The sequence below is a fragment of the Triturus cristatus genome, chromosome 3_2 (assembly GCF_964204655.1).
Source record: "Triturus cristatus chromosome 3_2, aTriCri1.1, whole genome shotgun sequence".
Classification (NCBI taxonomy): domain Eukaryota; kingdom Metazoa; phylum Chordata; class Amphibia; order Caudata; family Salamandridae; genus Triturus; species Triturus cristatus.
Window position 1 is genome coordinate 1,184,973,355 of NC_140584.1, and position 14,474 is coordinate 1,184,987,828.

General features: G+C 47.6%; 1 protein-coding gene across 1 annotated transcript in view; it reads right to left on the reverse strand.

The window, feature by feature from the left end:
• The window catches only part of LOC146859403 (acid-sensing ion channel 4-like), a 166,431-nt gene that overhangs the window by 101,502 nt on the left and 50,455 nt on the right, over positions 1–14,474 (reverse strand). Inside the window, exon 2 of the mRNA XM_085650101.1 lies at positions 2,867–3,011. Within this exon, the coding sequence (XP_085506227.1) occupies positions 2,867–3,011 (145 nt within the window). The remainder of the gene's footprint in view (positions 1–2,866; positions 3,012–14,474) is intronic.

Sequence of the window (14,474 nt, forward strand, 5' to 3'; positions counted from 1 at the left end):
AGCACAAAGTTACTTGTGAACATGCAAGCACACCCGTGCTAGTGAACATGAAGCGTGCAGTTACTGATGACCGTACAAGCGCACCCTTACTACGGAAAATGAAGCACAAAGTTACTGTGGAGCATGAAAGCACACCCTCACTAGTGGACATGAAGCGAGCGGCTACTAATGACCATGCAATCACACCCTCACTAGAGGACATGAAGCGAGCGGCTAATAATGACCGTGCAAGCACACCCTCACTAGTGGACATGAAGTGACCGGTTACTAATGACCGTGCAAACACACCCTGACTAGTGGACATGAAGCGATCGGTTACTAATGACCGTGCAATCACACCCTCACTAGAGGACATGAAGCGAGCGGCTACTAATGACCGTGCAAGCACACCCTCACTAGTGGACATGAAGCGAGCGATTACTAATGACCGTGCAATCACACCCTCACTAGAGGACATGAAGCGAGCGGTTACTAATGACCGTGCAATCACACCCTCACTAGAGGACATGAAGCGAGCGGTTACTAATGACCGTGCAAGCACACCCTCACTAGTGGACATGAAGCGAGCGGTTACTAATGACCGTGCAATCACACCCTCACTAGAGGACATGAAGCGAGCGGTTACTAATGAACGTGCAATCACACCCTCACTAGAGGACATGAAGCGAGCGGTTACTAATGACCGTGCAAGCACACCCTCACTAGTGGACATGAAGCGAGCAGTTACTAATGACCGTGCAATCACACCCTCAGTAGAGGACATGAAGCGAGCGGTTACTAATGACCGTGCAAGCACACCCTCACTAGTGGACATGAAGCGAGCGGTTACTAATGACCGTGCAAGCACACTCTTACTAGGGAAAATGAAGCACAAAGTTACTTGTGAACATGCAAGCACACCCTTGCTAGTGAACATGAAGCGTGCAGTTACTAATGACCGTACAAGTGCACCCTTACTACGGAAAATGAAGCACAAAGTTACTGTGGAGCATGAAAGCACACCCTTGCTAGTGAACATAAAACGAGCGGTTACTAATGACCGTGCAAGCACACCCTTACTAGGGAAAATGAAGCACAAAGTTACTTGTGAACATGCAAGCATAACCTTACTAATGAACATGGAGCATACAATTAATGGCAAGTGTGCAAGCACACCCTTGCTAATTAACATGAAGCACAGTAACTGGTGAACGTGCAAGCACACCCTTACTGTTGAACATGAAGCACACAGTTTCAGGTGAACATGCAAGCACACCCGCCTTGCTAGTAAACATGAAGCACACATTACTGGTAAGTGTGCAAGCACACCCTTGCTAATGAGCATGTAGAACACAGTTACTGGTGAACGTGCAAGCACACACTTACTGCTGAACATGAAGCACAGTTTCAGGTGAACGTGCATTCATACTCTTACTAATGAATATGAAGCACACAGTTTCAGGTGAACATGCTAGCACACCCTTGCTAGTGAACATGAAGCACACATTACTGGTAACTGTGCAAGCACACCCTTGCTAATCAGCATGTAGCACACAGTTACTGGTGAACATGCAAGCACACCCTTACTGCTGAACATGAAGCACACAGTTTCAGGTGAACGTGCATTCACACTCTTACTAATGAACATGAAGCACACAGTTACTGGTGAACATGCAATGACACCCTTGCTAATGAGCATGAAGCACACAGTTACTGGTGAACGTGCAAGCACACCCTTACTGCTGAACATGAAGCACACAGTTTCAGGTGAACGTGCAATCACACTCTTACTAATGAACATGAGGCACACAGTTACTAGTGAACATGCTAGCACACCCTTGCTAGTGTACATGAAGCACACAGTTACTGGTGATAGTGCAAGCACACCCTTACTGCTGAACATGAAGCACACAGTTTCAGGTGAACGTGCAATCACACTCTTACTAATGAACATGAGGCACACAGTTACTGGTGAACATGCTAGCACACCCTTACTGCTGAACATAAAGCACACAGTTTCAGGTGAACGTGCAATCACACTCTTACTAATGAACATGAGGCACACAGTTACTAGTGAACATGCTAGCACACCCTTGCTAATGAGCATGAAGCACACAGTTACTGGTGATAGTGCAAGCACACCCTTACTGCTGAACATAAAGCACACAGTTTCAGGTGAACGTGCAATCACACTCTTACTAATTAACAAGAGGCACACAGTTACTAGTGAACATGCTAGCACACCCTTACTGCTGAACATGAAGCACACAGTTACTGGTGAACATGCAAGCACACCCTTACTGCTGAACATGAAGCACACAGTTTCAGGTGAACGTGCAATCACACTCTTACTAATGAACATGAGGCACACAGTTACTAGTGAACATGCTAGCACACCCTTACTGCTGAACATAAAGCACACAGTTTCAGGTGAACGTGCAATCACACTCTTACTAATTAACAAGAGGCACACAGTTACTAGTGAACATGCTAGCACACCCTTGCTAATGAGCATGAAGCACACAGTTACTGGTGATAGTGCAAGCACACCCTTACTGCTGAACATGAAGCACACAGTTTCAGGTGAACGTGCAATCACACTCTTACTAATGAACATGAGGCACATAGTTACTAGTGAACATGCTAGCACACCCTTGCTAATGAGCATGAAGCACACAGTTACTGGTGATAGTGCAAGCACACCCTTACTGCTGAACATGAAGCACACAGTTTCAGGTGAACGTGCAATTACACTCTTACTAATGAAAATGAGGCACACAGTTACTGGTGAACATGCTAGCACACCCTTACTGCTGAACATGAAGCACACAGTTACTGGTGAACGTGCAAGCACACACTCACTAGTGAACATGAAGCGCACACTTACTGGTCTCCCTCCAGATGGGCAGGTACTCCTCCTGCTGGATGTCCAACATGATCTCCAGGCCGTTGCCCATGCCACCCTGCCGGGTCATCTTTGGGTGGTGCTTGTCTGCGTTGAAGGTGTAGCACTTCCCGTACCTGGTGTAGACCTACAAGAGAGGCACGGTGGAGGTGAGTGTGACGTACAGAGACACCTTTCACAAGAGACACAGAGGACTAAGGTGACCTGTGTCAGAGTGGTGACACTCTGCATGGGCCACTGGCCAGAGGCATGCAGCCCGCCCTTGGCAAGGGCCCCTCAGGGAGACAAGACACCGCCCTGTGTGCTGGCCCCTGACCGTACATGGAATATGCTCTACTCTGGGGCTCTCAGAAAAATCATGACACAACCCTTCATAGGGGCCCCTAAAAAAGCAATGCATCTGTCCTCCCCAGGGCCCGAAAGGATCCAACAATCTCAATGGCAGCTCTTCAAAGATGGCGTCTAGTATACACATGCACAAGGTACAACAGAGGGGGTGATGCATTTACACTGAAACTACTGTTCTTAACCTGGGATCTGCAATGACCACTCGGGGGCTCTCCGCCGCTGTTCAGAAAGTTCAATAATATTAGTAGATTAATTATAGTACATTTATGTACACATACTGAAGCAATGTACAAGCGCAAATACAGCAAACAGAATGTATCACCAACAATTGGTGGCAATCACATCAATTTGAAGGACTGCTGAGCGCTTACAAAAAAAGCCTCCATTAGTAACAAAACAGGACAGTGCAATGCTGGAGTCCGGCAGATGTCTTCGTCTTTTAGAAATAAAACCACATTTAGAAAAAGCCCCAACCTTCCCACTAAAATAAAGATTTAGATTTTTGTATATTTATGGTTTGTGAATAAATAAATATTTCATAATTTGATGTATTCTTGTTCCTGTATCGAGATTTGAATCGTAGACATCGCTTTGGCTGGCTGAATATTAACCCTGAGTGAGTGTGACAACTCATGAGTGATATCACATTGACTACCAGACCCGCACTGACTTCCTGGAGCGGAAAGGAGAATAAGGCAGACTTTGGTAGGAACAGTATCAGGCGCCCTGGGCCACCGTGGAGAATGGACCGGTCAACACTGCTGCTCGTAGTGCTGGCCTGGACAATAACCTGGAGAAATGCTGAGGGGGTGCGGGGGGAGGGGGCGGTGAAATTCACGTCATTTGCTTAACTATGAGAAATTCAGAAAAGTTATGCGAAATTTTGTGAAATGGAAAACCGGCATTTAGTGATATATTATAGTGCAAAGCGCTTAATTTCAGCTGCATAATGGTCATTTCTCCCGAGCCTGGGACATGGCAGCCAACAGAGCAGCTGGCGTCTGCCGAATCTCATCAGGCTGGCTCGGCCTTTCAACCTTCCAAAGCTGTCCAATGAACAACCCCCTTAGCTGAGTAACAGACATGGGCCCTCATTTATTAGGTCTCGCCTGACCCAGCGCATGCGCTGGTCTGGTGAGACTTTTTGAGAGGGCTCCAAAAAGTGCTACCAGGCCAGCCAAGAGCCACAGTGCATGTGCGCGGGCGCGCGCGCGTCGCACTTTACCGCGATTACTTTCACTTTCGCAGCCGCACGGCCGCTTTGATGTTTGAGCGCGATCACTTTCGCGGCCGCACGTCCGCTTGGCATAGCCAATAGATCTCGCTTTTGGGACCTTATAAGTATTTAGTTATGCAACTGTTGCATGGCTAAACACTTATAAGGTCCCAAAGGCGAAACCTATTGGCTATGCCAATGCTTGTGGGCAATAGCGGTCCGTGGAGGGAGTTTCGTGGGGCGGTGAGGCGGGGCGGGGGAGGGGCGGGGTGGGGAAATGTAAACACCGGAATATGGATGAATGGAGGTAAGTGCACATTTAAATAAATAAAACGAATTTCGTTGCGCGCCCTGCATCGCATTTTGACACCCTGATACACCCCTGAAATTAGCATGTGTGGTCATATGGCGCAAAACGTGCATTTTTAAAAGAAATCGCAAATTAACACCAACTAGTAGTTGGTGGTAATTTGCGATTTCCTAAGGATTAATCGCAATCCTTTGGTGAGTGTTACATTTCATTTAAGAAATCGCAATTTGCGATTTCTTAAATGCTTACGCAAACTTAAGAAATCGCTAAATTAGCGATTCCTTAAATTTGCGGTGGGAATTTGCCTAATACATCCCGTTTTGCGAATTTTTAATCGCAAACGCTGTATTTTGGAATCGCAGCGTTTGCGATTAAAAATTTGCTTGATACATATGCCCCTAAATGCTGCAAACACATTCCTAAAACGACAACATTTTATCAGTAACATCATTTCTCACACAGTCAACTGATCAAGTGAAAACTAAAACATACAGTTTCAGTCTCATTATAATTTACAAAACGTGTTCACAAGCATGCCATGAGTGTGACCTTCACATTAGAAGACATGGGCTGCTTCACACCAGCTGCAGCTAGAACCCCTCCCTCCGTTCAATGTAGAAATTCATGCACAATCTCAAAGAAAAACACATTTTTATCTAAATGAGAAACTAGAAAATAAGCATTACACACTTCCAATGGTGCTTCAGCTTTTTGACTAGAAAATAAATCCTCACTTTCCAGAAAGCAAAGTCGCAACAAACATGAGCCATTTTAAAATCCAGGCCTATGATTGCTGGAGTCAGTTTAAACCTGAGAAATACAGTGTCAATACAATTGTGTGTTTGCATGTTAATGTTGTTATAAGACCAAAGCATTTAATGATAGAACAATCTTTACCAGGTGAACTGCTGGGTTGTGGCACCAACATTGGCAGCCGACCAGCGCACCGCGCCAGCCAGTCTACCCTGGCGCTCCCATGTATCCAGCCCTTTGACGGCCATTGTATGTACGTTCCTTGAACAGTGAACGTTGCAGACATTTTTCAAGCTCTCACACACCTGTTCGAAACTCTCTCTCTTTCGTGACATTGTATTTTACTGAATATCTTCCGTTCTTCAAGCTGCATAAATGCAATCTTTTCTCCAAATGCTACCGATTTGTGAATTATGATGTGAAACGCTGTGTCATCTTTTTTTTTATACCTACTTTATACATATCAAAGGTGTGCACACTAGAGTGACCATCTCCCTCTAGGTAATTACAACCACCTGGACCGCCTTTGTACTCTGGGCACCACACTCTCGAGACAAGTCAGCGTTCACCAAAGGGCCCCCAAGGTTTGATCCTCTCCCCAACCCTCTTTAGTCTCTAACTAGAACCTCTATATTTAATTCTCAGAAACTCTGAGATTGTCTTCCACCCATACCCTGACGACACCCAAATATACTTGAAAATCTCTTCCCCGGAAGACGTTGCCCTGCTTTCAAAAACTCTCTTAAAGATTCAAAACTGGATGTCCAACCACCGATAATACTCAACCCAACTAAAACCGAATTTCGTTTGATCTCAACCGAGAGCAAAATCTCTAGTACAAAAATGGATGACTAACCTTCATTGGCCAGCGTGCCAGATCACTCGGTATCACCCTTTATAATCATCACGGTCTGAGCAGACACATCGCAGCCATGGCCAACAGTGCACGACTCCCAACTTATGCAGCTGTGGGGCGTCAGACAACTGATTCCGGAATAAGACCTGAAAATAGTGGTGCAGTCACTCGTGCGCTCTAGACCAGATTATGGAATTGCTCTCCTCTCAGCCGTTCCCAAAGTTCACCTAGGCCCGGTGAAAGCAACGCCACATGCTGCAGCGTGCTGAGCTTTAGGTATCAAGAAATTTGGCCGCATCTCCCGGCTCTGCTATCCTTCCACTGGCTCCTCCTTGAAGCACGGGGCCAATCCAAAATCACTCGTATTACCCACAGAGCGCTGCACTCCTCCACACCCTCCTACCTAAATAGAAACTGGAAATCTCTGGAGCAAAAAGGGGTTCCAGAAATGCCCTATCTCTACTACCGGAACCCCCACTTCAGTCGAGAACGATATAAGAACCAGTCTTTCTCTGGTAGCGCCGCTAGAATCTGGAACTCTCGGCCTCCCTCCCTCCCTCCATCTAACCACCTGCCGAGTGACCTTCAAAAAGACCTCAAGCTCCTCCTTTTTGAAAGACATCTTGGGTCATTCACCCTCGAATCAGACTTCAGTACTCTCTCGGATTGCGATCTGACCTGCCCTCGCCGTATGTTCCCGCCATCTTAATCGATGCTTTAACTGTGTACCCTCTGCCCCTTTGCCCCTCTGCCCCTTTGCCCCTCTGCCCCTTTGCTGTAACTGTTCTTGTGGTCACTCCTGCACACACCCACCAAAGTACCCGTCTGTGTTAAATTACTATTACTGTAACCCGCCGCGCCCCTTATCTCCTGCTTATGTAACGCGCTCTCATGCCTTTGGGCCACGTCCGTGCTATATGAAATTGTAAAAATAAATAAATAAATAAAAACGTGACAGGCAGCTCCCCCCACCCCCCACCCTCCGGGACCACGACACTTTCCTTGTCATGAAAGACAGATTAAAAAGATATCAAGAGCCCTTCTGTTTCATTGTGCCTGGGAGGTAGTCATTAAAACGTTTTCATTCGCCCCTCTCCTCCTCTCATCCCTGGGTGCAGCTCCCGGGGGTTCCTCCTCCCTGAAGCCAGCATTAATTAGGATTTTTATGTAAAAGAAAATCCAGCCACAGTGTTTACCTTACAGTGAGGTAAAGTGAGCAGGTGAGGGCTGTGCAGTTCCTGCAGCCATTAGGGTCCCAGGGAAGGCAGGAGATGGTGTGTGTCCCATCTGCAGCCAGTAGGGTCAAGGGAAGGCGGGAGCAGTTGAAGGCTACGCAGTTCCTGCAGCCAATAGGGTGAAAGGGAAGGTGGCAGCAGGTGATTGCTTGTGTGTCCCATCGGCAGCCAATAGGGTCAGATGGAAGCAGGTGGAAAGGTCTGTGTCCCTCCTGCACCCAGGAAGGTCATTGTGGAGATGGGAGCAGGTGAAGGTCTGTTTCCCTTCTGCAGTCAATACTGTCACGAGGATGGAAGAAGGTGAATGTCAGTGCCCTCCTGCACCCAGTAAGGTCATTGGGAAGACGGGGGTTGGTGAGGGTCTGCGCCGTTCCTGTGGCCAATAGGGATACTGGGAACTCTGGAGGTGAAGGTTTGCTTCAATCATGCAGCCAGTAAGGTTATTGGGGGGCGGGTGCAGGTGAAGGTCTGTTTCAATTGTGCAGCCAGTAAGGTTATTGGGGTGCGGGTGCAGGTGAAGGTCTGTTTCAATTGTGCAGCCAGTAAGGTTATTGGGGTGCGGGTGCAGGTGAAGGTCTGTTTCAATTGTGCAGCCAGTAAGGTTATTGTGGGATAGGTTGGCGTGTGCATCAGGGCAAGGTCTGTTTCCATCGTGCAGCCAGTAAAGTTATTGGGGTGGAGGGTGCAGGTGAAGGTCTGTTTCAATTGTGCAGCCAGTAAGGTTATTGGGGGATAGGTTGGCGTGTGCATCAGGGCAAGGTCTGTTTCCGTTGTGCAGCCAGTAAGGTTATTGGGGGTGGGAGGGTGCAATAAGGCAAGGTTTGCTTCAATCATGCAGCCAGTAAGGTTAATGGGGGGCGGGTGCAGGTGAAGGTCTGTTTCAATTGTGCAGCCAGTAAGGTTATTGGGGGTGGGAGGGTGCAATAGGGCAAGGTTTGCTTCAATCATGCAGCCAGTAAGGTTATTGGGGGGCGGGTGCAGGTGAAGGTCTGTTTCAATTGTGCAGCCAGTAAGGTTATTGGGGGGCGGGTGCAGGTGAAGGTCTGTTTCAATTGTGCAGCCAGTAAGGTTAATGGGGGGCGGGTGCAGGTGAAGGTCTGTTTCAATTGTGCAGCCAGTAAGGTTATTGGGGGTGGGAGGGTGCAATAGGGCAAGGTTTGCTTCAATCATGCAGCCAGTAAGGTTATTGGGGGGCGGGTGCAGGTGAAGGTCTGTTTCAATTGTGCAGCCAGTAAGGTTATTGGGGGGCGGGTGCAGGTGAAGGTCTGTTTCAATTGTGCAGCCAGTAAGGTTATTGGGGGATGGGTTGGCGTGTGCATCAGGACAAGGTCTGTTTCCATCGTGCAGCCTGTAAGGTTATTGGGGGTGGGAGGGTGCAACAGGGCAAGGTTTGCTTCAATCATGCAGCCAGTAAGGTTATTGGGGGGCGGGTGCAGGTGAAGGTCTGTTTCAATTGTGCAGCCAGTAAGGTTATTGGGGGGCGGGTGCAGGTGAAGGTCTGTTTCAATTGTGCAGCCAGTAAGGTTATTGGGGTGCGGGTGCAGGTGAAGGTCTGTCTCAATTGTGCAGCCAGTAAGGTTATTGGGGGATAGGTTGGCGTGTGCATCAGGGTAAGGTCTGTTTCCATCGTGCAGCCAGTAAAGTTATTGGGGTGGAGGGTGCAGGTGAAGGTCTGTTTCAATTGTGCAGCCAGTAAGGTTATTGGGGGATAGGTTGGCGTGTGCATCAGGGCAAGGTCTGTTTCCGTTGTGCAGCCAGTAAGGTTATTGGGGGTGGGAGGGTGCAATAGGGCAAGGTTTGCTTCAATCATGCAGCCAGTAAGGTTATTGGGGGGCGGGTGCAGGGGAAGGTCTGTTTCCATCGTGCAGCCAGTAAGGTCCTTGGGAGAAGGGATAAAGTAAAGGCCTGCTGCCCTCTTGCTCTGTAGATCTTCTTGTGAAGGTGGGAGCAAGTAAAAGTCTGGAGTGGTTTGCAGAAACTTTGTAGTAGGCAAAATAGAGCACACCCATGGGCATCACCTTTGCCGCCTGTGCAATAGAGATTGGAGCAAACAGGATCAGCGCTGGGGCACACGTGGAAGACAAATTCGTAGTATTTTCTCCAGTATAAAAAGTGAAAGATGGTACTGTATTTGAATCAAAATCATTTGTCCCATTTAATTAGACTACCAGCAAAAATTATGTAATCTCAGTTAATTCTATTTTTTAAGGGCTGTTCATGGACTACATTTTTTAGTTCACTGCTCTGTGACCTCAAACAATTATTTACAAGCAAAAACGAGTGTTACAATTTATAATTATTGGCCTGGTGCAAAAAGCTAGCTGTTAGATGACTCGGGCAAAACGGGGTGTTGTATCCCACTTCATAAAATGTGCAATGTTGATACCAATAGAAACAATGTTAATGTATAACATAATCTATGCATGCATAGCAATGTTTATATCAGTAAAGACAATATCAATGTACGCTATGACATCGGTACGCACAATACTGAGGATGTTGGTAAAAATGATCCCACTGACATCCATTTTAATTGTACACAATTTAGTGAACTAATCAGCGTTGTCATATTCACCCAAGGTCACCTCCCCATCAACCGTGAGTCAGGGATACTAGGTCAGACCCAAACCTGAGCCCACCGATTGATAGGTCACAAGTGGAGTTATGCTTAGTGTCGTGTTCTGGGAATGACAAACGCAGAGACAGGTAGGTGCTTACGCCACTCTTTATCGGTTTCTCTGCTGTGCCCATATGTACATCCGTTCCTCTTGCCCTTGTGTCCAGTACTGATCCCTCCCCGCTCCCTGACCGGAAGTCGTGTCCGGTCTTCGTCCCTTCCCCATGGTCGGGTGCAGGGTCCTAGTGCCCCCTTCACCAAGGTCACTACATCTCCTCCTTTGTCACAATAAAAGAAACAACGAGAGAAGAGAAAAAGATGAAGTAAGAGAAAGATATATCTATGCGTGGAGAAGGAAAAGAAAAAGAGAGAGAGAAAAGGAATACTGGAGAGACAGTTATTCATCCCCATCACTACATTTGTTCAATCAGTCTTTTTGGCCTTTGCTCACTCTTCTTGGACAAATCTCTTCCTTTTATTTCTGTAATCCCTCTTCTTGTCCTTCAATCTTGTCCGTCCTTCTTCCTTTGTCATCCATCGCTCTGTTTCTCTCCTGAGAGGTCGATGTTCTCTGCCACAGTGTCCTCTTCCTCTTCATCCATGGTCTTCAGTCCTTTGAAGTGAGAACTGTTTCTTGTTATTCGGTAGGGGCCCAACTCTGCCGTTATCATTGGCACCTTGACGTTTTCTATTGTTAACAGGTCCTTTGAGAATGGACTTGTCAGACTTTCTCCGTTGTCGCTGACGCACCACCACTGAGTCTCCTTGCTTGAGGTGCGGCGGAGTGGCATGTTGCCTGGCGTCTGTGTACACTTTCATCTTCTCCTTTGCCTCCTGGTCTCGGACAGAAATGCTGCTGTGTCCTGGTGGCATCTCTGCTTCTAACTGGGGTAGCCTTGTCCTGCTCGTCCTCCCTAGCACTAATTCAGCAGGACATCGTCCTTTGGAGCTGTGGCGGGTGTTTCTATAATCTCGTAGTACTTGACAGAGTGCTTGTCCTATGGAAATCTGTGCCAGTTTTGCTCTCTGGACAGCCTTCTTTATGTTGCCCATGAACCTCTCCACCATGCCATTCGTTTGTGGCCACAGAGGCGTTATCTTCCTGATGAATGCCTAGGTAGGTCATGAATTTTCGGAACTCCTCCCCTGAGAACAGAGGACCGTTGTCTGTCCTTAGTGTCTCTGGGGAACCCCAGGCCGCAAATATGTCATCCAGTTTTGGCAGTGTCGCGGTTGCTGATGTAGATGAGATGTGGCGTACTATGGGAAATCTTGAGTATTCATCAATAATCACGAGCAAGTAGTTGCTCGTGTCCAAAGGCCCATAGAAGTCTGATGCCAACGTTGCCCACACTGCCTTTGGAAGTTCCGACATTTGTAATGGTTCAGGCTTTGCTGGCTGTCCTGTTGTTTGGCAGATGTGACAATTTATGATGGTGTCTTCCACCATTCTATCTAGGCCAGAGAACCATACTTGTTCCCGTAACATCTTTTTTGTTGCGACCATGCCTCTGTGTGACTCATGTGCCTAATTAACAGTCCGTCGACGTAGTACACTTGGCATTACTATCCTTGTTCCTCGCATTAATATCCCCTTTTCAGTCTCTGATAGTTCGTCATGAATCTTTTTGAATGCTAACATTTCTTCCTTGTTTACTCCTTCTCCCATTGTGCAGTTGTTGTTGATGTGTCTCCATCTCTGCTGTCTTGTCGTTACTTTTGATGCTTGCATTGTGGCATCCCTTGCTGCCTCCTGCTCTAGTTCTGCTATTGTTATTGGCGCCGTAGTGTTCTGTCATAGCACAAAGTTGAGATATTCTTCTGCCATTGATGTCTTCTCTGGTGCCTGCGGTAAGGGGTGCCGAGACATGTAGTCAGCAGGGTTGTGTTCTTTGCCTGGCTTGTGCACTATCTTGAAATCGTAGTCCGTCCGTCTTATACCCCAGTGCTCAATGCGTGGCGGCATCTTTGCATTCGGATTGCCATATATTATCACCAGGGCCTGATGGTCAGTTATGATAGTGAATGGTTTCCAGTAGATGAACATGTGATAGTGTTCACACGCCCATACCACTGCCAGGCTATCCTTTTCTGGTTGGGAGTATGCCCTTTCAATGTCAGACAGGCTTTTGCTTGCATGTGCAACAATTTTTCTTGTTGAGTCTCTACCCGGCAGGTGTTGTGCTAGGATGGCTCCTAGTTTGACCGGGCTGACGTCCACAGTCAGCTCAGTGCATAGAAAAGGATCGAAATAGGCAAGATGATCCACGGTCATCACGGCATGTCTGATGGCCTCAAATGCCCAACTGCATTCCTGTGACCAGATGAGCTTCTGACCCTGCTTTGTTAGGTTCCGAAGTGGTGCGCTCACCGTGGCGAAGTCTTTTATGTAGCGAGTACAGTAGCTGGCAAGACCAAGAAATGACCTCACTTCTGCAACATCTGTTGGAGGACTCACCTTTTTGAATGTCGCTACCTTGCTGGGGTCCAGCCTCATTCCTTTCTTGGAGAAGATGTACCCAAAGAATACCAGTTCGCTTCTCCCCAGCTCACATTTGTCGGCGTTCAGTGTTAGTCCAGCTTGTTCCAGCTGCAGGCATACTTCACGCAGGGCACTGTCATGTTCTTCATCTAAGCGACCAAACACCAGGATGTCATTGCTGTAGTTTAAACTGTTCTTTACTGGCCTTATTACCTGCCTTATGGTCTCCTGAAATATTTCAGCAGCCGATGATATGCCAAAACTGAGTCGCTTGTAGCAAAACAGGCCCATGTGCGTGGAGAACGTGGTGATGTACCTTGACTGCTGGTCAAGCTCCAGTTGATGGTACCCTTTGCACAGGTCCAGCTTCGAAAATCGGCATGCGCCAGTGAGGCAGCTTATCATGTCATTGGGGTGTGGCCCAGGGTGTCGTTCCCTCTCAATGGCTGTATTTGGTACCCTCATGTTCACGCATATGCAAATCTTTGAGGAGTTCTTTTTCGGAACCGCCACTATTGGAGACACTCAGGGAGTCGGCCCTTCTGCAGGCTCAATGATGTCCTGTGCCAGTAGACTTTGTATTTCCTCGTCGACTTGAGGTTGGAGGTGTATGGGCACGCGTCGGTGATGCTGAGCCACCTGTTTGATCGCCTCGTTGATGTGTAGTGTAATTTGTCTCCCTTTTAGTTTTCCTAGACCTTGTAATATGGCTGGATGTTCTTGTAGAATGTTCTGTTTCTCTGACATGTGGTATGTCATTGCCAGGAGGCCCATTATCTGCGCCGTGACGTTGCTCAGCAGGCATGGTGCTGAGATGTCTCCCTGTAGCACATGTATCTTCTCTTTGCATGACCTGTCTTTGTACGTCAATGTCTCTGTGAACTTCCCCATGTTTTCCACTGGCTTCTTCGAGCCCCAGGTGAACACATCAACGGTGGATGGTGATAGTGGCGGTCTTATTTTCATCCTCTCATACTCTGACATGCACATTATGTTGCACATGACCCCACTATCAAGCACGAAACGTGTATTGTGTCTTCCTACTTCAATGTCCACTGTGGCTGTTTTCTTGATCTGATGTTTCTCCACGAGATGATTGTGCTCTGGCCTTCGTTCTTCCGTGGGTGCATCTGACATCAGATACAGTCGTTCCACACTTTCTGGCGCGACTGTTCCGTCTGATTCATCTGAGGAGCTGCGATTTGCCGTTTCCATGTGCCTGGCATATCTGCTCGTTATCGCCCATGGTCTCGCCGTTCTTCCTCGCTCACTTTTTAACTGTCTACTCATGCAGGCGCTTGCAAAGTGTTTGCATTTCCTGCATTTGAGGCCCATTGCCGGGCACGCACCGCCGTATGGAAATTCGAGTCCGCACTTATTGCAAGTTCTTTCATGCTTCTTCGTTGGCAGTAGCGGTGTACTGTCTTTCTTTTTGCTGTTTCCCCTTACGCGGTTTTCTTGCTCCGCTCTTCTTTCTTTTCCTAGCTCTATCTGTTTGGCGTGTGTGGTTGCTCTCGCTTCCGCTCGGGCCATTGTCAGTATTTTCTCCAGCGTCGCTGGTTCCTTCAAAATACGTGCGCGGAACTCCACAGACTGGCAACACTCAACGATGCCCAGTCGTATTGCTTGTTCATTGTCAAACTTGTTGAACTCACGTGACCAGTTTTTGCAGTCTTGTTGCGGAATCGTCAAGGGATTCTTCTGCTCGTTGACACGTGGTGTTAAATGTGTACCTCTCGAAGTCTATGTTTCTTTGCGGGTCGAATTTATGTG